This window comes from Apostichopus japonicus, chromosome 18, assembly GCF_037975245.1.
Source record: "Apostichopus japonicus isolate 1M-3 chromosome 18, ASM3797524v1, whole genome shotgun sequence".
NCBI lineage: Eukaryota > Metazoa > Echinodermata > Holothuroidea > Aspidochirotida > Stichopodidae > Apostichopus > Apostichopus japonicus.
In genome coordinates this window covers 15200478-15226088 of record NC_092578.1, presented here as the reverse complement: position 1 = coordinate 15226088, position 25611 = coordinate 15200478, and the positions used below count along the sequence as shown (strand labels likewise).

At 39.7% G+C, this 25611-nt stretch overlaps 3 protein-coding genes across 3 annotated transcripts in view; all 3 read left to right on the top strand.

The window, feature by feature from the left end:
- LOC139958541 (uncharacterized) overlaps positions 1 to 25611 on the top strand; it is a 69609-nt gene that overhangs the window by 8978 nt on the left and 35020 nt on the right. The window lies entirely within an intron of this gene.
- Positions 1090 to 2150, top strand: LOC139958547 (uncharacterized). Its single transcript, XM_071955681.1, has one exon. It carries the CDS (start codon positions 1149 to 1151, stop codon positions 2148 to 2150), a length of 1002 nt encoding a protein of 333 aa, XP_071811782.1. The 5' UTR covers positions 1090 to 1148.
- Positions 17366 to 22810, top strand: LOC139958540 (uncharacterized). The gene is made up of 4 exons (XM_071955672.1): positions 17366 to 17763; positions 18886 to 19064; positions 19344 to 22217; positions 22654 to 22810. The coding sequence occupies exons 1-4, from the start codon at positions 17623 to 17625 to the stop codon at positions 22766 to 22768; spliced, it is 3309 nt and encodes a 1102-aa protein (XP_071811773.1). The 5' UTR covers positions 17366 to 17622; the 3' UTR covers positions 22769 to 22810.

Here is a 25611-nt window from a genome sequence, read left to right as displayed (position 1 = left end):
AGAAAAAGTATCCTGTCAATAAACAAATTTAGCAGTGAATATCCTAATCCACGTTTCTTGTTCAATCCTGGGCGAAAATCTACCGTGAGTCTGTGTAATTCCATAGAGTTAGGTCTAGTTGAAACAGGCCTTGCCCAGTACTAACATCCCACAATCACAAGACAGTCACTAACGAAATAAAACGTCCGATCGCTACATACTACCGTTTTTATTCAACTCCTTGGACCATGCAGATGTCGGAATAAACAGAACGGACAATATTACACATGTATCAGGAACTCACGATACTGGAATACAACAAATGAAATAGATAAATCCTAACATGGCTATTTACACATGCTGTGAGCCAACGCCGGCGAGAGTTGTAACTAACTACCGTACATGTACTAACAATGCTATACCCTTGGCACGGTATATACGGTCATCTCTTACAGTAAATATATTACTGTCAATTGCGTGATATAATGTTACATGTAAGGACGTCCAGGGCGTGTTTACGGTCAATTTCACATTAGCTATGTCCGACCATGGTCCGACACAGCTATCGACAGTACATAATTTTCACAGAATGAGACATTTGCAGCATACACAGAAGCAGGGTCATGCATGTGGACTCATGGGCATGAGATACTCCGGGTGCTGAAAAATCTTTCCGCGTGGATCTCAAAAAATTGATCCAAAGTCTGCGGCGTTTTACGTCGGTTCTTTTACTCGGAAATCTAAAAAAGCTGATGCTTTTGTTGGATGAGGTTTAACTGCAACCTCCAACAACACAGAATTGTGACATTTTGAGGAAAAAGGAGTAATATCGTTGATGTTTTTGGCAGCTCAAGTATACGACTTTACACACTAAAAGTATAGTTGTGAGTGAGGTATACAAACGTTGACGTCACATGGTCACCTGATGTCTTAGGAATGTTTCAGGAATGTCTGAAATAGAAGCTGACTTTTCGTCCCATTTTTCACTTATTTAACGTCCGAAATTGGTAAAGTTAATTACAGCAATGTGATTGGAGTCAGTTAAGGATTACATACATGAAAAATGGTGGGATTTTATGTTCATCGAAATGTCTCCATAGTTGGTCTTTAAGAAAGCTGTGACCAGTTTCGGCAAAGAGGTAAAATCCAATTCTGCCGAGCGTCGAGTAATGAAGGATGACCTCGCGTCAATGACCGCACAGTGTCGAGAGTTGGAGAATCAGCTCAAGGAGACCAATTCGAGGTGGAATGACAGACTTGCTGCTAAGGAGCAGGAGTGTCAACGACACAAGAAGAAGGAGATGAACATGACTCAATTATTACGAGAACATAGTCAAACCTTAGATTTCGTCACTTCGGAGCTCAGCAACGCTAAAACCAAAATGACGTCATTACTGGAAGACAACCAGCAGCTCAAGATCGAGATGACGTCACTCCAGATTACTGTTGATAAGACCGAGTACGATCTGCAGACTTCTTTGAGATTCAAAGATAAACTACAAGCTGAAAAGTCTTTTCTTGAATCCAAGGTTAAGATTCTGGAGGAAAAACTGAGATCACAGAGGCAGTTCTTTTGTGAGCAAGAGGAAACCCTACGCAAGCAATGGGGAGAAATGCTTCTCATAAAGGAGAGAGATTGTGAGAGGTACAAGAAAGAGGTGGAAAACATGGCCATTACTTTAAACAAGAGCAATAACGTTGTTTATAAACTCACTGCCGAGCTTAGCAACGCTAAGAAAGAACTTACATCATTGCGAAGCAATAACCGGAGTCTAAAGAAGACTATGAAGGTTTTAGAGAAAAGTCTGGAGAAAGTTAAACAGAACTTGACTTCTGTTCATGCCGAGCATGAAGCTAACATTCAGTACCTGGAATCGGATGTAAAGACCATGGAAGAAAAGTTTATTTCAGAAAGAAAGATTCATAGTGAAGAGGCAAAAGTCATTAGAGAGATTCACGAAGAGGAGATGACTTGCATGAAAGGACGAATGGATTCTCAGATTGCTGCCAAAGATGAATTAATTCAGAGTCTTCAGTCCGGGATGAAAGAACTAGAAGATAAATTGAAAGAACAAAGACTGTTTCATCAAGATGAAGTGAAGGACCTAAAAAGAGAATACCAGATGAAGATCGGAGACCGAAAGCAATCAGAGAAAAGAACGAGCTGCTGAATAAGCTGGAAGAATTGAATCAGTCTTACACAGATGTGATGGAACACAGTAAGGAGATGGAGATGATCTTTGAGATGAAGACAACGCAATACATGGGTGAGATTGATCAGCTGGAGGAACAGCTCGCGAAAGAGAAGTCTCAACTGCAACAGCAGATGGACAGCATGACAGAATATTATAACAAAATTGTTGAGGAGAAAGAACACAAACTGAAATGCTATGAACAGAAAATGCAAGAATCCATCAACCAGATCGAGGTTCTGAAGAAGGCTGTATCGAGAGAGAATGAATTCAAGTTGAAAGCAGATCAACTACAGAAAGAAGTGAACGAGATGAATAATTTAACAGAAGAACACGAACTGCTGCAAGTTCGTTTATTCCTTGAGACCTGCTACAGTAACGCTGCCATTGAAGAATTAACAGTAACATTTCAACAAGAAAAAACAAGTTATGAGTCTAAGTACGAAAAGGAACTTAGCCAGACAAGATGTAACTACGACGTTCTTGTAAGGAACAGCCAACAACTTAGAGAGGAAAATGAAGAAGCAAAGAAGAAGCTGATTGATCTCCTCCAGAAATGTAGCAGTACCGGCTTGCAACAAGACCAAGAAGAAATGCAATCTGAAAGAGCAGGGGAACACAGAGGGTCTTTCATGAAACACAAAGAAGAAATGTCTGACATAGACAAGGGTTCACATTCACAGCTATCTTTCCTGATATGTGAACTTGATCAATATCTGATTCACAGGAATCAGTTCACTCATCCTGTAGGACGGGAACTTGTACAACAAAACAAGGAGAATACAGATGAGTTGATTGCACTTGAGGAAAAAGTAAAACGTCTGGAAAAGACTAACATTGATCTTCAGAAAGATTCAGAATATAAAGCAGATCACTTACGTCAGAATAACAAACAATTGCAAAAGAGGTTCTTAAATCTACAGGACAAACATGCGGACCTTAGGCAACAATACGATAAAATGAAACACAGGATGCGTGTGAAGACCGATGGGTTGTTAACATCGAAGCAAGTCAAGGGTCTTTTGTCGGATAATGACGTAGAAGCTGATCGTGACGTCAGAGTGACGCAACTTAAAGGAGAACTGAAAGAGAAGACCAAGGAGCAGGAGGAGATGAGATCGTTGATTCGTTGGTTGAAGAAAGACTTATACAAAGCTAACAACGATTTGATACAGCTCAAGAAGAAAATAGTGAACTTGTTAGCAGTATGGATAAGTTGGAGAGAGAATTGCAGCAATGCATTCATCAAGCTTCATCGATGAGGAAAAACGATGTTCACGCGATGCAGTTAAAAGAAGCGGAGCGTGTTAAGACTCATGCAAAAATGAATTACATACAAATGAAAAAGAAAAATATGTGGAACGAGCAGGAAATGGAAAGATTACAGGCGATCGTCGCGGAGAGGGAGGAAGAATTCAAAAGGATTAGCCGGGATTTGGCGGATCGTGAGAGTGAAGTCACAGCTCTGCTCAGTGAGTTAGACAAAGCAGAGTAAGTATTCATGAAGGTTACGTAACAGGTTTGACGATATACAAAATATTTTGTAAATATCTTGTAGTTAGAGGAAGGGAACGTTTGGTGACCCATTAAATTTTCTTTCTTGCAAACCGGTTAACTGATTAATTTTGGGTTAAACTAACTGGTAATATAAAACCCTATCGATTTGTGTATGTGTGTGTTTTCTTCTGAGGACTCCGTGAATGCCAGAATACCCGTAAGAGAAGATTTATTTCAATGTTACCATCTTTGAAAAGCTTGTACGCAGGTTACATCAGAAACCACGTCCAAGCAATCTAGAAATATATATATCTGGCGATAACCTGGGCTTATGTGCGTCCCTATGTGCGTTAAACTAAGAATGACAGAGTATATATATGATTATGGGTGTCTGTGTACAAAACTGATTAATATATATATATATATATATATATATATATATATATATATATATATATATATATATATATATATATATATATATATATAAATATATATTTTTTGCTCCAATATAGTTGGTTTATTATCTTCCATTTACAGAATGAAGGTTAAAGAGAAAACGAAGGAGATGAAGAGGATGCGGAAGCAAATGGATTAAATCGAGAAAGATAACAGGGATCTACAGGAGGAGATCATGGCTTATGAAAATACTTAAAGAAACAAATATCAGGCTTGGGGCGGGGGAGGGGTGGGGCGGGCGGGATGGAGCTTTGATGGAAAGGGGCGACATCAAAGCGGAGATTAACCAAGAAAAATGTTGATATTCCCTATGCAATGATAATGAAAATTTTTACAGTTGAAGAAAATGATACACGCTGAAAGTATTCTATGCTAAGTGCTAAAAATGCAGTAAATTTCACGAACTGACAAGCTATAGTAGAATCTGAAATTGTAAAACATGTGAAAATTAAATAAAATTAAAAATCATAAATCATAAAATCGTTTTTCTCTATCATTATTTATTCTGTATATATTAATCCTGTTTATGTGAAATATTACGTCACCCCATCTAGCCCATGGACCAAACTTTGTCAGAAGGAAGTAGTATGGCTGTACATTACAAAAAAGGCAAAACTGACAAAATTCCTGGTCGGGAAGGGGTTGTCAGACCCCCCACTAAGTCACCCCCAGTCGGGTTGATTTCACCCCATCTAGCCCATGGACCAAACTTTGGCAAAAGGAAGTAGCATGGCGGTATGCTACAAAAATGGAAAAACTGACAAAATTGTTGTTCGGGAAGGCGTTGTCAGACCCCCACAAAGTTTACCTTTACCCACCCCCCCCCCCAAAAAGGCGGGTTGATTTCACCCCATCTAGCCCATGGACCAAACTTTGTCAAAAGGAAGTAGTATGGATGAACATTACAAAAAGTGTAAAACTGACAAAATTCCCAGTCGGGAAGGTGTTGTCAGACCCCCACAAAGGTCACCCTCCCCCCCCCCCCAAAGGCGGGTTGATTTCACCCCATCTAGCCCATGGACCAAACTTTGTCAAAAAGAAGTAGTGTGGATGTTCATTACTAAAAGTGTAAAACTTACAAAATTGCTGGTCGGGAAGGTGTTGTCAGACTCCCACAAAGGTCACCCTCACCCACCCCCCAAAAGACGGGTTGATTTCACCCCATCTAGCCCACAGACTAAACTTTGTCGAAAGGAAGTAGTATGTCTGTACATTAAAATAAAGGAAAATCTGACAAACTTGCTGGTCGGGAATGGGTTGCCAGACCCCCACAAGGATCCCCCACCCAGCCAATTCAATTCACGCAATCTGATCATAGACCAGAATTTTGTTTAAAAAAGTATGCAAGACATTGTACTATAAAACATGGAAAAACTTACCAAATGGTCTGAAAGCAAAGATGTGCCCATTATTGTCCAATGGGCCACTTTTGTATTTGTGTAACGTATACTGTAAAAGCATGAAATACATACATGTGGAACCGGGAACAAATGTTAAATATGGAAAGTTTTTACACTTGTAAAGCAGATTCCTTTGCATGAAAAATGTAGAAAATAACAACATGCTTTTCAACAGGACCAGCCCCAGTTCATGTTGGTAGAATAAGTTTGCTTGTTCAACATGAATGTTTGGACTGGCAATTACCACACTTGTGTCATCAATATGACAAACAGTCATGGAAAACTATAATAACAAGAACGGGTAAGTTTAATTTAGGAAAAAAACATCCACAAAAGAGGGAATAGTTACAGCTAGAACCCCACAAAACATTGCATTTGAACAAACATGGCGAATGTGGCCTCACTCAGTTTTAAGGCCCTTCAGTTATTGGGCACAATGCGCTCTAAAGGTTTTAAAATACAAATGGTTATTCTTAAAAGTCTATATTGTCTTTTTGATTAGTTCCTATGATACAGTACGTCTCTGTCATTGTTCACCATCATGTCACTTGCATAATTCTGTTGTGTCCATCTTATCGATCCACCTCTTCTGCAAGTATTCTAAGTAGTGTGATTTGAAAACAAATTGCTAAGGTAAAGCTTACCAGTTACAGGATTTTCGACAAATAAACCGCCGTTATGAAGCCCCGATCAAGATAGTTTTGCCAAATTTGGGTTCAAAATGTGAAAATTATTAGATATAAAAATAAATGTTCAAAATAACTCAAAATAGCTGTTACATTTCATTATGTCAAGTGGATTTTATGTTAAGATTAAAACAATCAAAATGGTATTAAAGTCTAAGGATCAAATCAGCGATGTATTTTTGAATTTCTTGGCAAAATTGCAGATAATCTGCAAGATTCTTTTTAAATATTTCAACAGAAATGGAAAACGTTTAACAAAATGTTCACAGAGTAAGTAACTAATTAAACTGGCATTCACCATAGGTACCTCATTGGAAATTAACACAAGACACATAATTACCAATACTGTTATTTGAAGAGGAAAATACTGCCTTTTCACCCATGATGTAAATCAAATTAAACTTCCAGATTTTGTAAATATTCCTTGATTTTAACCAAATAATTTTTAAACTGGCATGTTACCAATTGTAGGTTTAAAAAGTTACAATATGAGTACTTAATTATTGGTTGCAATGTGAGCTACTAGAAATCTAACCCATAGGATATATATATAAATATATATATATATGTATATATATATATATATATATATAGATATATATATATATATAGATATATATATATATATATATATATATATATATATATATATATATATATATATATATATATATATATATATATATATATATATATATATATATATAGATATAGATATATTTAAGGAAACGCCTAAAATGAAAACAATTGCACAAGGAAAGTATGCATTCATAACACAAAAGCAGCTGAAGCAGGAGAGGGGGGGGGGGCAGCTTCAATAATATAATTGAGTGGCCAAGCCTCCCCCAAATAACTTCTTTGATTAACCAATTATATACCTGGCATATCTATAACTATTTGAAAAGGCTTCAGAAATTAGAAGAATGTTCCTAACGATATCTAATATGCTAAAGGGTCCCCAATATTTTTTTGTTCCACTTCTGCTGTAACACCATATATTATGGGACCAAGCAGATAACTGGATTGCAGGCCATTAATTAAAGCAGGTCTTATGTTTTACATGAATACAATAAACAATTTTCTGCCCCCCCCCAAAAAAAATTACTATCAAAATTTAACATGAATTTTGCGAAGGAATTATGAGTATTATATATAAACGAATGGGCGGGGAAACAAATACAATCTGCTGCCTTTAGGTATAACTCACAATAATTTTTGGGATATGCCCTTACATTTAACTGCTTAAATCTGACTTAATCATATACACACCTTCACTTCACAAGAACAGAACCATAAGAGAATGTGGGAATAGAGAAATTTGGTGAAAGTGGAGGACCAACTATGGTCACATAACAGGATGTGGAGGTTGTAGTACAGACATAAGACAAAGAGGGTCTTTGTCTTGTCTTATAATTAAATTAAAACATTTCCAGCAAAAGGCAGGAGAAACTCCTCCCACAAGATTCTCATCTATATCAGTTTGTTTATAAGCCAGGGATGCCTACCCATAGTTTTTACTTAGATGCTATAGCCAAAAAAAAAAAAATCAAATTGTGTTACAGTCACTTCCTTGCCTAGCAACTTTGGACCCCTTGTCACCCAAAAGATGAAGCAATTTAGAAAGGCAAACCATAATGGACATTAAAGGCTCTTTTATATTACATAGAATATCTCCTCTCATAAATATGATCATTAATTATTTATTTTTGTAAATAATTATGTTTATATTTTTATCATCTCAGTTCATGGGTAAAAGACACTGGGTAGGGGCTCTTTGTATGGGTCTGACAACCCCTTCCCTACCAGCAATTTTGTCAGATTTTCCTTTTTATTAATGTACAGACATACTACCTTCTTTTGACAAAATTTGAACTATGGGCTAGATGGGGTGAAATCAACCCGTCTTTTGGGGGTGGGTGAGGGTGACCTTTGTGGGGGTCTGACAACACCTTCCCGACTGGGGATTTTGTCAGTTTTACACTTTTTGTAATGTACATCCATGCTACTTCCTTTTGACAAAGTTTGGTCCATGGGCTAGATGGGGTGAAATCAACCCGCCTTGGGGGGGGGGGTTAGGTGAGGGTGACCTTTGTGGGGGGTCTAACAACACCTTCCCGACAAGAAATTTGTCAGTTTTACACTTTTTGTAATGTACATCCATACTACTTCCTTTTGACAAAGTTTGGTCCATGGGCTCGATGGGGTGAAATCAACCCGCCTTTTGGGGGGTGGGTCAGGGTAATCTTTGTGGGGGTCTGACAACGCCTTCCCGACCAGCAGGCTTGTAAGATTTTCCTTTTTTTTTAATGTACAGACATACTACCTTCTTTTGACAAAATTTGGTCTTTGGGCTAGATGGGGTGAAATCAACCCGCCGTTTGGGGGTTGGGTGAGGGTGACCTTTGTGGGGGTCTGACAACACCTTCCCGACTGGGAATTTTGTCAGTTTTACACTTTTTGTAATGTACATCCATACTACTTCCTTTTGACAAAGTTTGGTCCATGGGCTCGATGGGGTGAAATCAACCCGCCTTTTTGGGGGTGGGTCAGGGTAATCTTTGTGGGGTTCTGACAACCCCTTCCCTACCAGCAATTTTGTCAGATTTTCCTTTTTTTTAATGTACAGACATACTACCTTCTTTTGACAAAATTTGAACTATGGGCTAGATGGGGTGAAATCAACCCGTCTTTTGGGGGTGGGTGAGGGTGACCTTTGTGGGGGTCTGACAACACCTTCCCGACTGGGGATTTTGTCAGTTTTACACTTTTTGTAATGTACATCCATGCTACTTCCTTTTGACAAAGTTTGGTCCATGGGCTAGATGGGGTGAAATCAACCCGCCTTGGGGGGGGGGGTTAGGTGAGGGTGACCTTTGTGGGGGGTCTAACAACACCTTCCCGACAAGAAATTTGTCAGTTTTACACTTTTTGTAATGTACATCCATACTACTTCCTTTTGACAAAGTTTGGTCCATGGGCTCGATGGGGTGAAATCAACCCGCCTTTTGGGGGGTGGGTCAGGGTAATCTTTGTGGGGGTCTGACAACGCCTTCCCGACCAGCAGGTTTGTAAGATTTTCCTTTTTTTTAATGTACAGACATACTACCTTCTTTTGACAAAATTTGGTCTTTGGGCTAGATGGGGTGAAATCAACCCGCCGTTTGGGGGTTGGGTGAGGGTGACCTTTGTGGGGGTCTGACAACACCTTCCCGACTGGGAATTTTGTCAGTTTTACACTTTTTGTAATGTACATCCATACTACTTCCTTTTGACAAAGTTTGGTCCATGGGCTCGATGGGGTGAAATCAACCCGCCTTTTTGGGGGTGGGTCAGGGTAATCTTTGTGGGGTTCTGACAACGCCTTCCCGACCAGCAGTTTTGTAAGATTTTCCTTTTTTTTAATGTACAGACATACTACCTTCTTTTGACAAAATTTGGTCTTTGGGCTAGATGGGGTGAAATCAACCCGCCGTTTGGGGGTTGGGTGAGGGTGACCTTTGTGGGGGTCTGACAACACCTTCCCGACTGGGAATTTTGTCAGTTTTACACTTTTTGTAATGTACATCCATACTACTTCCTTTTGACAAAGTTTGGTCCATGGGCTAAATGGGTGAAATCAACCCGACTGGGTGTGACTTAGTGGGGGGTCTGACAACCCCTTCCCGACCAGGATTTTTGTCAGTTTTGCCTTTTTTGTAATGTACAGCCATACTACTTCCTTCTGACAAAGTTTGGTCCATGGGCTCGAAGGGGTCAAATCAACCCGCCTTTTTGGGGGGTGGGTCAGGGTAATCTTTGTGGGAGTCTGACAACCCCTTCCCGACCAGCAGTTTTGTAAGATTTTCCTTTTTTTTAATGTACAGACATACTACCTTCTTTTGACAAAATTTGGTCTTTGGGCTAGATGGGGTGATTTCAACCCGCCGTTTGGGGGTTGGGTGAGGGTGACCTTTGTGGGGGTCTGACAACACCTTCCCGACTGGGGATTTTGTCAGTTTTACACTTTTTGTAATGTACATCCATGCTACTTCCTTTTGACAAAGTTTGGTCCATGGGCTAGATGGGGTGAAATCAACCCGCCTTTGGGGGGGGGGGTGGGGGTTAGGTGAGGGTGACCTTTGTGGGGGGTCTAACAACACCTTCCCGACAAGAAATTTGTCAGTTTTACACTTTTTGTAATGTACATCCATACTACTTCCTTTTGACAAAGTTTGGTCCATGGGCTCGATGGGGTGAAATCAACCCGCCTTTTGGGGGGTGGGTCAGGGTAATCTTTGTGGGGGTCTGACAACGCCTTCCCGACCAGCAGGTTTGTAAGATTTTCCTTTTTTTTTAATGTACAGACATACTACCTTCTTTTGACAAAATTTGGTCTTTGGGCTAGATGGGGTGAAATCAACCCGCCGTTTGGGGGTTGGGTGAGGGTGACCTTTGTGGGGGTCTGACAACACCTTCCGACTGGGAATTTTGTCAGTTTTACACTTTTTGTAATGTACATCCATACTACTTCCTTTTGACAAAGTTTGGTCCATGGGCTAAATGGGTGAAATCAACCCGACTGGGTGTGACTTAGTGGGGGGTCTGACAACCCCTTCCCGACCAGGAATTTTGTCAGTTTTGCCTTTTTTGTAATGTACAGCCATACTACTTCCTTCTGACAAAGTTTGGTCCATGGGCTAGATGGAGTGAAATTAACCCGTCCGGGGGGTCTTTTGCAGGGGGTCTGGGGTCCAAACCCAACCACTTGGGTTGAGCTGACAATTTTTTTGTGAATGACCTAGATGGTCTAAGTAACTTTAAGGGGTCAAACCTTCTGGGCTAAATGGGGTGAAATCATATGTGACAGGCTCCCTGACTACTACGTTTGCTGACCATCGCTTGTCTGCCTTATGTTCCCTTCTAGGGGAATCGTGATAGATACCTGACGATTATCACAAAGTCACAGTCTCGATGCAAGGGGACTGGTGTTGAGAGCGGATTCCCGACTATCCAGGACCTTTTTATTCAGGTGACGACGGTCAAGATTGGAATTCAATCGGCCAGTGGTCAGCTGCTGGCTTGACATGCTCCAATGTTACAAAAAAAAACCTTTTCCTTGTTCTGTAGAACATAGCCCCCCCCCCCAAATGCTAAAAGCAGAAGACTAGCCACGCCCCTGTTTGCAACTGACGTTTACCGTAGTTTCACTGCTGTTCAATATTCTATTAGAAAAGTTAATTTCTAAACTTCTTCGATTCCTCAAGGCATTTTGCATTCTGGTTCTTTTACATGTCTTTGTGTAACAATGTTCCTGTTAAATGAATAAACACTTAAAAACTCGAGTATTATTCCCGACAATCAGATAATCCATTTTGCGCCGCTTTGCATTCTTGAATACACTCTTCCCTCTACACACATTCATACATACATAGCCTACACAAACAGACACACACTCAGCGTTTCGAAACCAAAAGTCATGCTGTGGTGTATCAATGAAAGTTACAAAAATAATGATATTAAAAGAAAACCAATTACCCTTGTCGCCTGTCTACGTTTATACTTGTAATAAAAAAAAATTAAAAAAAGTCATTTACAGAGATTTCATTCTTGATTAATCACTTTCCATTTCGTTTTGTTCTTGCAACTAACTACAATTTCAAATGATGTGATATTCATTTGCCTTTGTCGTTTACCTCCATTTCATAAACAAAAGTCTGTTCAAAGTAGGCCTATCTCTTTTGAGATCCGGCTTTCGGAATCACAAATGATTTCGAGTTGGTTAGCATCATGTTTGTTCTCTAGGGTGTGTCACCACAACAGAACTAGTATTGTTCGATACAGGTGACAGACGCCTACAGTGGAATTACGACCTTCCTCTGGACATACAATCAGCGTCCATAGCCTAGTGGTTAGGGTGTCCGCATATAAAGCGGGAGGCCCGGGCTCGAATCCCGGTGGGGGCTGGAAGTTTTTTCTCTGCTCTGGATTTTCCAACTTACTTCAGTTATATAGATGGATAGGTGTACACTTGGGCTTGTATATAAAATTGAAACTACGGTGAAAAGAATAATATATAGTTAACATTGGATACCTTCACAAACGATTAGGAGCATTAAATTAAAAGAAATATTGACATTGACACTGGATATGTGTTACTCTACAATAATTGTCGAGAGGAGAATCTCAGTTCATACACTACCGTGGCTCTTATATATCCTGCATTGGTCGTAACCACTAACGGAGGATGTCATTTCTCTGTAGGCTGCATGAGCCTGACACATCCTAGTCATATTTTGGGACTATAACCTTATTTTAACAATATCGGTCTATTCCACTCAGAAAACTTGATTAATACCATGGTTTGAAGAAAACCAAATAGTTGGTAATATAAAAAAACAAACTATATTGCACTACACAGCGCACCAAGTATATATGCTCCGAGATTTGGGAGAGCTTGTTGGAGAATAATTGCATTGCATTTGCCAAACCAAGATGAACAGCGGATGTATGTGCAAAGTGGGCCTGTAATCAGAAAGGAACGGAATAACGTACCGTGTTACCTTTCGTTATTAAGGTTTTATACGTCAATATGGAGATTGTACTTTTGTTGTTATCGTTTTTCTTCTTTTTATCGTCATTTTCGGAGGGAAGTGATTGTGAAATTCATTGTCAACATGAACCATCTGTCAGAACTACAGACTGTTATGCGGTTGTAGGCTGTGACTTCTCGTTTCCAAATCTTTCTTTTTCTTATACATACAATATATACATAATGAAATTACAATTTAACTACACCGGCACATCCCGAAATGAAGAATCATCTCATAGTAGGCCTATTTTGTCGTACAGTGAAATATTTTGGTCTGACAAAGCTCATGCAGTGAACCGTTATATTTTTCAAGTGGAATACTCACATGGAGAGAATCCAATGTACTTTTATGATTTCGCTTTTGGAATCCAAGGCCTTCAGCCAGAAGACGCAGGAACGTATCGTGTGACGCTGATAGATTATAATGGCTTGTATGACAATGTGCATCTCCTTCATCATACCTACCGTCTTGTCACAATTTATCAGCCGTCTGCACCTTTTCTTTGTGAAATGCAAGATCTGACTTCAGTTTTGGATACTCGCAATGACTATAAACTAACGTGTTCGATTCCTTATAACGCATATCCCGTCATAGACATAAAGGTTATTGAACCAAATGAGTGTACCTTTGAGACACATTATTCCAATGACGGCATCCATAGTGAGGTAACTATTTTCATTACGTATTGTGAAGGTCATTCAACAGTCGGATGTGTTGCTATCCAGAAACAGTTGGAGTTCATGTCCGTCAATGGTTACTCAGATAGTTGTTTTTGGGAAATGACAAAATCAAATCCTGGTAAGTTGTTTTTTAGTCTTATATAGGAGCCTTTCAAAGTAGCAAGGTTTCAAGTATTTGTGACACATTACGTTTTTCATTACAGTTAGGCTATTCATATACTGTAATAACATCCAGTGCTTGGAAGCACTCCTACTGACAGTATGAACAGTATGGATATCATATTTCTATCATAGAAAGATTAGGAACTGTTCATACTGTCAGTACGAGTGATTTGAAGCATGCCTTGGAAGAACAGTATAGAGTGGTATAAGCATAAGGAAATTATCCTTAAATGGCTTCGCCTTAGTGCAAGTCCGGCGTCAGTGGTCTGAATCTATAACTTCTTAACACACTAATAAGACGAAATAGATTCGTCATTCCCGTAGTCTCACACACACTCATGGTCGGGCATTTCAAAATGAATGTCATGCATAGCTTTAAATTATTGTAATTGATTTGTTCTCTAATTATTATTAGGAGTCACTGTTCAGTTAAAGCAGCAAAAATAAAAAAAAACGTAGCTTTCTTGTGGTGCCTGCTCTTTTCCATTTCACTTTTAGATTGAGCAGAAGAAACAAGTTTGATACAAAGTGAAAGTCACAATCCATGAATGTAATACCAAAATGGCATACATCATTTTGATATAAAACAACGGCTTGCCTATAGGATATCAACATATCAAGTACAAAACATTAAAATACTTGCAATATAAAATGCAAAATAAAACAACTGATTAACCAATCTTCCCACGTTCTTTCTTCTTTGCAATGATATTTGGTTTAAAATATCTAATTACGTAGCTCGACAATTTTTGGCAGAAATATCGAACTCACCGGACTACTGAGAAACGTTTTAATCTCTGTAACGGTTGACTTTATGCCTTTTTCATTTTTATTCTTTGGTGACGGGAATTGTACCTTTACGTCATAAATATTAATTTGGCATGGAATCACGTGATTGGTGGATTTTTGTTTTGAGGGGGGGGGGGGCTGAAAATTACCTAAATAGTCTGTAGTCATACGTTTACACATGATGACTCTCCAATAGTATAATTTTGTTTCTTTATGGCTAGAAATATACTCTTAGAATCTACAAATAATAGTTACTATAAATTTTGGTTTCGATGATAATCGTAACCTGTGTGTATGTTTGGGGGGAGGGGGGGGGGGTGTACACCTCATAAGAATAGGAGATTGTTGGCAATTGGAAATTAGCTTATGAGCATCCGTAGAATCAAATAAAATCTCACGAACAAAGTTCCGTAAGATTCATCGTGTCGATAAGCTGCATAATTGCGCTAATGTTATACTAGCACAACGTTGCATATATGAATGTATATATATATATATATCAATATTTATATAATATTGATTATAGACCTAATTTATTGTCAAAATATGCCTCAGAATACATCAAATCTTATTGAATGGGATTTACAATCACCGAGCCTGTAGTCGCACCCCTCCTTTGTAATTTTTTTTATCCGACTGCATCCCCTATACCTAAATCAGTCAGGCAAAATTTGTAATTTGCTCAGTCAACACCACTTGCCCACCCCCCCCCCCCTCGAAAATCATAAATTGAAGGAAGAAAAGTTAAACATTTGACATTTCAATGATTTCACCCAACCAACAGTTCTCTAGTTATGTTCATTGCATACGGACCCATAATACACTACTGAAATTATTGAAAGTCAAAATCCTAAGACATGAGATCTTAAAATAACCGATGTGTAAATGCAACCTGAACGGGAAGTGTCTTTTCCGACGATCTAGGAGTATTTTTTGGCCAAAACAAATCGTGGTACGCTCTGCGCCAACGGCTGTGGCGCTCCGCTTAGATATTATCAAGTAGTGTGTTTCACCTACGTTACCTACTGATTCCCCCCTTCCCCCTGTGAAAATTTCTGCGGACGCCCTTGCTTGGACCTCCTGATAGAGGCCCATTTGGACCAGTAGCCGGGGGCCCCCAGGCTCATCGTTACGCCACTGAGATAATATCTGCAACTGCTGCAGCTGAAGTCACCAGAATCTCCACCAGGGCTTAGAAAACTTTCCAGAGAATTGTAATTCCGCTTGCTGCTTTGTGTTTCTGTTCTAACTGAGCCGCTATGAGAGAACGAGAATTATCACCAAATGCTCAAATGCTAAAGCTTCCAGCGCCTTTCCCCTAACACCCCACCAGTGCAATTAAGCAGTTGTTCAGTGTTGTTGAGGAGCCGGCAGGGATGTCAGTTCTAGGAGTTTGGGTCTCGACGCAATCGACGGACACATTGAGTTTAATTCTTTGCAGTCAGGGCAGTGTGCGTCCAGCTTTAAATGTATGATTTCCCTAAATCCTATCGTGATTCGCTTTTGGAGTATAGCCAATCTGTACCAATTACTCATACACTACGCTTAACTCACACTCCTGCCATACAACAAATTAGTATATAAGACAATTGTTCTCATCGACACAGCTGCCACAATTCGTCTGATATAACTTTATAATTCGGACCGAATGTCAGATGATATTAAACTCTCACTGTGTATAGAAACCATTTAATATGCGGGAGAGATAATGTAACCATACATCATCAAATTAGCACAGTCACCCAACCCATACCCAGCCCGAAAAAAAAACTTTCGACTACCTACTAAAACATCAAGGTGCGACTCATGTTTGTTTTTATAAATAAATCATCACCTTTAGATGAAGAATCACCAGAATTGACAGTCTGTCCAACGAATAATCTAACTCTGTATTCATAAATACCGCCATCTATCATAATCTGTCACCACCGGCGTATAGGTCTCGCACCAAAATTAATTGCTCCCATTTATTCAACAATTACAGATATCTCTTATTCATTTTTGGATATCTCTTATTCATTTTCAGATATCTCTTATGCATTTCCAGATATCAATAATTTCAACATATTTGAGATATCAGAAATTGAATTCGAGATATCAAGAATTCGAATTCGAGATATCCAAAATTGAATTAGAGATATCAAGAATTCGATTTAGGGATATCCAAAATTGAATTAGAGATATCGGGAATACAATTAGAGATATCCAAATTTGAATTAGAGATATCAAAAATTGAATTCGAGATATCAAGAATTCGAATTCATATTTTAACCTCTTCATATTTACGATTATTCGTAGTTGCTAAGTTAAATAACATCACGAGAACATTGCCGTTCTTTACCATCGTAAAGTTTCCAGTTGCATGCGAAGTAATTCGTGACGTCAAAACCTTTGTAGCCATGTATGATCGTGTGTGACGCAGATGCGCGCACATCAAAGTCTCTTGTTTTGAGCGTTTGTTTTTTAACATGTCATTGCACTTTATGTGCAATCATAATGCTGCGTACGTCGAGAGATTATATAGTTAGCGCCTTGACGCAATCCCTTTGGCCCTGCCCTATTCCCTCTAGGAATGCTAATGGTATGTGTTCGTCAAAAGTTTCCTTACATGTCTTACATCTCGCATTAGATCAGTTCATACGCCAGTTTCTGCGTGATAGTGATTACTTTTATTGGGATACCCTCCCAGGTTATTATGATTACATTAAATTTACAGAGATGAAAGTTCGCGCAATCGATGAAGAACCATAAAGACCCACAACGGACTGTATTAAACTATATCACAAGAACAGCTAACAGTATGATCGTGTGTGACGCAGATACGCGCAATTGAAAAGTCTCTTGTTTTGACGCGCTTTCTTTAACATGTCATTGCATTTTATGTGCAATCATATGCTGCGTACGTCGAGGGATCACATAGACAGCGCCTTGACGCAATCCCTTTGGCCCTGCCCTATTCCGTATAGGAATGCTAATGGTATGTGTTCGTCAAAGGTTTCCTTACATGTCTTACATCGCGCATTAGATCAGTTCATACGCCAGTTTCTGCGTGAGGTAAAATGCGTCGCTGTTGCGTCACTGTAGTTTTCCTAAGGAGGTAAATATGCTGTGATACCTAGTAACAGTTATCACACATTAGATATCAACACATCGATTCTTAAAGTTTGCGTACTTGCTACACTTTTACTTTCGGAGCATTCAAAGCGATTATGTCTGAATTTATTCAGAAACCAAGCGAACCTGCGAATAACAACGTCGCATGGGGATTTCCCGGCTGTGATGCGTTGAGTGATGACTCGCTCCGCATCAAGTTTGGTGATTTTGAGGTCCAACCTATGGACAATGATAAGGTCAGTTTATGATGCTTGTAATACTTCTCATATATGTTTCTTGGCTTAGTCTTGGACCGGGCATATAGCAACACGGGAGTAACACGGTTGTAGAATATCATCAGCTGTGGTGAGCAAAGGTAAACAGCTCGACATATTACTAGAAGGAAGAGAGTACATTCGGCTACAATATCTCAACTCTATAACTGGAGGGGGGGGGGGCAATTTGCAACTGCTTTTGAATTATCGTCTACATCTAATAATTGGCGTGACGTCATATGAGCTAAATTATTAATCCTCGTTAAGTCAAGCTTTATTGATGAGTTTGCATATAAGATTTTACCGATTTTACCTCTATCTCATAGCCTTGGAACGCCAAATTTCGTCAAACTATACACATGCATAATGTATATAATAATGATATTATAACATACAATGATGGTGGCATATCGGTTCGTCCGAATTTGGCCTGCGTTTGGTCGTTGTTACGATGTTGACAATTATACGTCACCATGGATACGACAAAGCAATCATTCGTAATATGTTTCACGTAATGAATTACCGTTCACCCCACCCCCTCCCAAAGAATTAATCAAACTGGACTACTACGCCCATGTGATTACTGTATTAGGAAAGAAACGATGGATGTGTAGTTCAATTATGATATAACATAATATTGGGCAATGTTGTCATCAAAATAAAATGGAATAAATGTAAGAAAGGTTATATCTCAGCATTGTGACAAGTTATCAAGATGAGTCTTAGACTAATGAGTGTTATTAGTCTGCGTTATATTTGATTTGAAACTCGATACTTCGTTATCCCTTTAACCTTCTGTCTGTTCTGTCTGCTCAAAACAAAACTAATCATAGTCAAGACTATAAGGTTACCGATGATGTGCCCAAATTAAGGGGGACCAAAAAAGCTAGCATTTTCAAAGGCAGATGATAATTCGGGAGAGAGTCTATAGGCTAGTTATATTATTTATATATCAGTCATGAGAATGTTGTAGAGGAGATCATAAATTTGGTCATTATTATTAACTGGAAATATTTATAAAACAAACATTATAATTGCTAACTTATTATTTAAAATTATAACAAATTATTTAAAGGCATGATATTCTTTGTTCTTCTTTCACAGGTCATCGTCTACCTAGATGACCTAGTTTTCGTGGACGGGGTGTTAGTGGAGGGATCTTCCGGTCTCCCTTCTGTGCCTTCTAACAACAACAACCACTCCATTCCACTTCCTTCAACCACCACCACCTTGGAGGACCAACCAACCGACCAGGAACAACAACTGCAAGAGAGTCAGCAAAGGTGAGATGGGAAATCTTTAAATTAAGGAGAAAGAAGTGGTCTCCTCTAATTTCCAGCCACTAAGCGTTATTTAAGCGGTCCTGTCATATATAACTATTTTATTAAAAATGATGTATCATCATTCTTGTATCAATTTCAAAACGACATATGATCAGTTCAGTTTGGTAGAATATCAATAATTCTAAGGTCACAACAGTGCTTGATGAAGAAGTTAATGGCGACAAATCGTATAAGGGGTTTACTGTTATCAAATTGCTTCTATTCTTTTCATTTAATCAGCTCACCTACCGAAGAACTGCGTGCAACAGTCGCTCTCTGCAACCAAACCATCGCCGACCTCGTCGACAAGAAACTTCTAAAGTTTGAAAAGGCTCAGCGTGGAATATTCAAAAAGCGATCGGTCAGCCATCACCGAGAGCGGGATGACGTCATACGCGTCCTAAATCGGCTTAGCGAAGAAAGCCGTCAAGTGGTGAAGATCCATCACGATATGGCCAGTCAGCTGAAAATCAAGCAACGGGATCAGACGATCCTTAAGAAAGCTGTGACCAGTTTCGGCAAAGAGATAAAATCCAATTCTGCCGCGCGTCGAGTAATGAAGGGTGACCTCGGGTCAAAGACCGCACAGTGTCGAGAGCTGGAGAATCAGCTCAAGGAGACCAATTCGAGGTGGAATGACAGACTTGCTGCTAAGGAGCAGGAGTGTCAACGACACAAGAAGAAGGAGATGAATATGACTCACTTATTACGAGAAAATAGTCAAACCTTAGATATCGTCAGCTCGGAGCTCAACAACGCTAACACCAAAATGACGTCATTACTGGAAGACAACCAGCAGCTCAAGATCCAGATGACGTCACTCCAGATTACTGCTGATAAGACCGAGTACGATCTTCAGAATTCTCTGAGATTCAAAGATAAACTACACGCTGAAAAGTCTTTTCTTGAATCCGGAGTAAAGAATCTGGAGGAAAAACTGAGATCACAGAGGCAGTTCTTTTGTGAGCAAGAGGAAACCCTACGCAAGCAATGGGGAGAAATGCTTCTCATAAAGGAGAGAGATTGTGAGAGGTACAAGAAAGAGATGGAAAACATGGCCATTACTTTAAACAAGAGCAATAGCGTTGTTTATAAACTCACTGCCGAGCTTAGCAACGCTAAGAAAGAACTTACATCATTGCGAAACAATAACCGGAGTCTAAAGAAGACTATGAAGGTTTTAGAGAAAAGTCTGGAGAAAGTTAAACAGAACTTAACTACTGTTAATGCCGAGCATGAAGCTAACATGCAGTACCTCGAATCGGAACTAAAGACCATGGAAGAAAAGTTTATTTCAGAAAGAAAGATTCATAGTGAAGAGGCAAAAGTCATTAGAGAGATTCACGAAGAGGAGATGACTTGCATGAAAGGGCGAATGGATTCTCAGATTGCTGCCAAAGATGAATTAATTCAAAGTCTCCAGTCCGGGATGAAAGCACTAGAAGATAAATTGAAAGAACAAAGACTGGTTCATCAAGATGAAGTGAAGGACCTTGAGAGAGAATACGAGATGAAGATCGGAGACGGAAAGATTATTACGGAGAAAGTAATCGGAGAAAATAACGAGCTGCGTAATAAGCTGGAAGAATTGAGTCAGTCTTACAGAGATGTGATGGAACACAGTAAGGAGATGATCCATGAGATGAAAACAACTCAATACATGGGTGAGATTACTCAGCTTGAGGAAAATCTTGACAAAGAGAAGTCTCAATTGCAACATCAGATGGACAGAATGGCAGAATATTATAACAAAATGGTTGAAGAGAAAGAAAACAAACTGATATGCTATGAACAGAAAATGCAAGAAACTCTCAATCAGATCGAGGATCTGAAGAAGGCTGTATCGAGAGAGAATGAATTCAAACTGAAAGCAGACGAACTACAAAGACAATTGAACGGGATGAAGAATTTAACAGAAGAACACGAACTGCTACAAGTTCGTTTATTCCTTGAGACCTGCTGCAGTAACGCTGCCATTGAAGAATTAACAGCAACCTTTCAACAAGAAAAATTAAGTTATGAGTCTAAGTACGAAAAGGAACTTAGCCAGACAAGATATGACTACGACGTTCTTGTAAGGAACAGTAAACAACATAAAGAGGAAAATGATGAAGCAAAGAAGAAGCTGATTGATCTCTTCCAGAAATGTGACGGTACCGGCTTGCAACAAGACCAAGAAGAAATGCAATCTGAAAGAGCAGGGGAACATAGAGATTCTTTAATGAAACACAGAGAAGAAATGCCTGACATAGACAAGGGTTCACATTCACAGCTATCTTTCCTGGTATGTGAACTTGATCAATATCTCATTCATTGGAATCAGTTCACGCATCCTGTAGGAAGGGAACTTGTACAACAAAACAAGGAGAATACAGATGAGTTGATTGCACTTGAGGAACAAATAAAACGTCTGGAAAAGACTAACATTGATCTTCAGAAAGATTCAGAATATAAAGCAGATCACTTACGTCAAAATAACAAACAATTACAAAAGAGGTTCTTAAATCTACAGGACAAACATGCAGATCTCAGGCAACAATACGATAAAATGAAAAACAGGGTGCATGTGAAGACTGATGGGTTGTTAACATCGAAGCGAGGTCAGGGTCTTTTGTCGGATAATGACGTAGCATCTGATCGTGACGTCAGAGTGACGCAACTTAAAGGAGAACTGAATGAGAAGACCAAGGAGCAGGAGGAGATGAGATCGTTGATTCGTTGGTTGAAGAAAGACTTATACAAAACTAACAACGATTTGATACAACTCAAGAAAGAAAATAGTGAACTTGTTAGTAGTAATGAGAAAGTTATTAGTGATAAGGATAAGTTGGAGAGAGAATTGCAGCAATGGATTCATCAAGCTTCATCGATGAGGAAAAACGATGTTCACGCAATGCACAGAGCTATGCAGTTAAAAGAAGCGGAGCGTGTTAAGACTCATGCAAAAATGAATTTCATACAAATGAAAAAGAAAAATATGTGGAACGAGCAGGAAATGGAAAGATTACAGGCAATCGTCACGGAGAGGGAGGAAGAATTCAAAAGGATTAGCCGTGATTTGGCGGATCGTGAGAGTGACGTCACAGCTCTGCTCAGTGAGTTAGACAAAGCAGAGTAAGTATTCATGTAATTTACGTAACAGGTTTGACGTTACAAAACATTTTGTAAAAAATCTTGTTGTCTTTGGTGACCTTTTACATTTTTCTTTAATGCAAACCGGTTAACTGATTTATTCTTGGGGAAATTAACCGGTAATCGAACTCCACCTTGATTTTGTTCCCTTCTTTTTGTGAGGATTCTGTCCATGCCAAATAAAATAGTATACTAATTTTGAATGTTACATTCTTTGAAATCTTTTACCCAGGTTACGTCAGAGGTAATACCGCGTCCAAGCAATATAAATATATCTGGGGATAACCCGGACTTCTCTGCGTCCCAATGAACTAAGAACAGGGATCATTTGATTATGAGTGTCTGTGTACAAAATTGATTAATATACATATTCTTAGTTTTGCTCCAACATAGTTGGTTTATTATCTTCCATTTACAGGATGAAAGTTAAAGAGAAAACGAAGGAGATGAAGAGGATGCAGAAGCAAATGGATGAAATCGAGAAAGATAACAGAGATCTACAGGAGGAGATCATGGCTTATGAAAATACTTAAAGAAACAAATATCAGACTTGGGGCGGGGAGGGGTGGGGCGGGGGCGGGGCGGTCGAGAGGAGCTTTGATTGAGAGGTGTGACTCCAGAGCGGATATCAATGAAGAAAATGTCGATATACATGCTGCAAAGAAAATTGACATTCTTAAAGTTGAAGAAAATTGTACAAGCGTAACGTAAGGGCAATAATAAAACGTACCAAATATTTCACAAACTTACAAGCGAGTAAAACCAGCAATTGTGAAACATAAAAATTAAAATAAAATTAAAAACTATAATGCTAAAAATTATTCCCCTGATCTTTCTTTTTTTCTGAATATATTAAACGTGTTTTACATGAGATGTTACGTCATAGTTCCACCTTAAACAGTTATATCTAAATAAAATAAAGAATACCAAACTATAAGGTAAAACATGGATATAAACATAACAAGGCATACAATGTAAATTTCCCCCTAATATTCATATTAAAATATTCATAGCCATTGTTTTTGTGTCTATTTATCCCTAATGATTCGAACCTGCAGTCTCGCCACCAAAATATGGTGAAAAGGCTATCAACCCTTTGATTAATGCTGTTATGCATTTGTTAAAATGGAAAGCGACCTCACTCGGTTATCCTACGTTTGGATCCCGACTATCCACGATTTTTTTCAGGTGACGACGGTCAAGATTGGAGTTCAATCGGCCAGTGGTCAGCTGCTGGCTTGACATGGAAACTGATCAGTGTGATAAAAAGTTACAACATAACTCAAATGCGGCTTGAATATTTTTAGCGCCTTTTTCAAGAGGCAGCAGCCTAAGTAGGACTGTGAAATAGTAAACGCAATACGTGGAAGTACTCTTTTACGCATTTGGCGTATATTACTAGAAATGAGAGGGTGATGGGGTGTCAGTAGCTTTATCCTACTTTTCAGTAGTACTTTCCTGGGGAAGAAAAAGTCTTCATTTTCCCTGTATGTAAGGGATTGTATCTATGGGATGAGACAGACGTGATGGTATCTAAGGGTTGAGACAGACGCGATGGTATGTAAGGGTTGGGACAGACGTGAGGGTATCTCAGAGATCAGACAGACGTGAGGGTATCTAAGGGTTGGGACAGACGTGAGGGTATCTAAGGGATGAGACATACGTGAGGGTATCAAAGGGTTCAGACAGATGTGATGGTATCTAAGAGATCAGACAGACGTGATGGTATCAAAGGGTTCAGACAGATGTGATGCTATCTAAGAGATCAGACAGACGTGATGGTATCTAAAGGATGGGACAGACGTGATGCTATCTAAGAGATGAGACAGACGTGATGGTATCTAAAGGACAAGACAGACGTGAGGGTATCAAAGGGATCAGACAGACGTGATGCTATCTAAGAGATGAGACAGACGTGACGGTATCTAAGGGATGAGACAGACGTGATGGTATCTAAGGGATGACACAGACGTGATGGTATGTAGGGGTTGAGACAGACGTGATGGTATCTAAGGTTGGGACAGACGTGAGGGTATCTAAGGGATGAGACATACGTGAGGGTATCAAAGGGTTCAGACAGATGTGATGGTATCTAAGAGATGAGACAGACGTGACGGTATCTAAGGGATGAGACAGACGTGATGGTATCTAAGGGATGAGACAGACGTGAGGGTATCTAAGGGATGAGACAGACGTGACGGTATCTAAGGGATGAGACAGACGTGATGGTATCTAAGGGTTGGGACAGACGTGAGGGTATCTAAAGGATGAGACATACGTGAGGGTATGAAAGGGTTCAGACAGACGTGATGGTATCTAAAGGATGGGACAGACGTGATGCTATCTAAGAGATGAGACAGACGTGATGGTATCTAAAGGACAAGACAGACGTAAGGGTATCCAAGGGATCAGACAGACGTAATGGTATCTAAGAGATGAGACAGACGTGACGGTATCTAAGGGATGAGACAGACGTGATGGTATCTAAGGGATGAGACAGACGTGAGGGTATCTAAGGGATGAGACAGACGTGACGGTATCTAAGGGATGAGACAGACGTGATGGTATCTAAGGGATGACACAGACGTGATGGTATGTAGGGGTTGAGACAGACGTGATGGTATCTAAGGTTGGGACAGACGTGAGGGTATCTAAGGCATGAGACATACGTGAGGGTATCAAAGGGTTCAGACAGATGTGATGGTATCTAAGAGATGAGACAGACGTGACGGTATCTAAGGGATGAGACAGACGTGATGGTATCTAAGGGATGAGACAGACGTGAGGGTATCTAAGGGATGAGACAGACGTGACGGTATCTAAGGGATGAGACAGACGTGATGGTATCTAAGGGTTGGGACAGACGTGAGGGTATCTAAGGGATGAGACATACGTGAGGGTATCAAAGGGTTCAGACAGACGTGATGGTATCTAAAGGATGGGACAGACGTGATGCTATCTAAGAGATGAGACAGACGTGATGGTATCTAAAGGACAAGACAGACGTGAGGGTATCAAAGGGATCAGACAGACGTGATGGTATCTAAGAGATGAGACACACGTGACGGTATCTAAGGGATGAGACAGACGTGATGGTATCTAAGGGATGAGACAGACGTGAGGGTATCTAAGGGATGAGACAGACGTGACGGTATCTAAGGGATGAGACAGACGTGATGGTATCTAAGGGTTGGGACAGGCGTGAGGGTATCTAAGGGATGAGACATACGTGAGGGTATCAAAGGGTTCAGACAGACGTGATGGTATCTAAGAGATGAGACAGACGTGACGGTATTCAAGGGATGAGACAGACGTGACGGTATCTACGAGATGAGACAGACGTGAGGGTATCTAAGGGATGAGACAGTCGTGATGA

Bases quoted from the DNA above. Each gene is read 5' to 3' on its own strand.
- LOC139958547 (XM_071955681.1), top strand. From the start codon at position 1,149: ATGAAGGATGACCTCGCGTCAATGACCGCACAGTGTCGAGAGTTGGAG.
- LOC139958540 (XM_071955672.1), top strand. From the start codon at position 17,623: ATGTCTGAATTTATTCAGAAACCAAGCGAACCTGCGAATAACAACGTC. The intron at 17,764-18,885 runs GTCAGTTTATGA...CTTCTTTCACAG, and splicing joins AACCTATGGACAATGATAAG to GTCATCGTCTACCTAGATGA. The intron at 22,218-22,653 runs GTAAGTATTCAT...TTCCATTTACAG, and splicing joins AGTGAGTTAGACAAAGCAGA to GATGAAAGTTAAAGAGAAAA.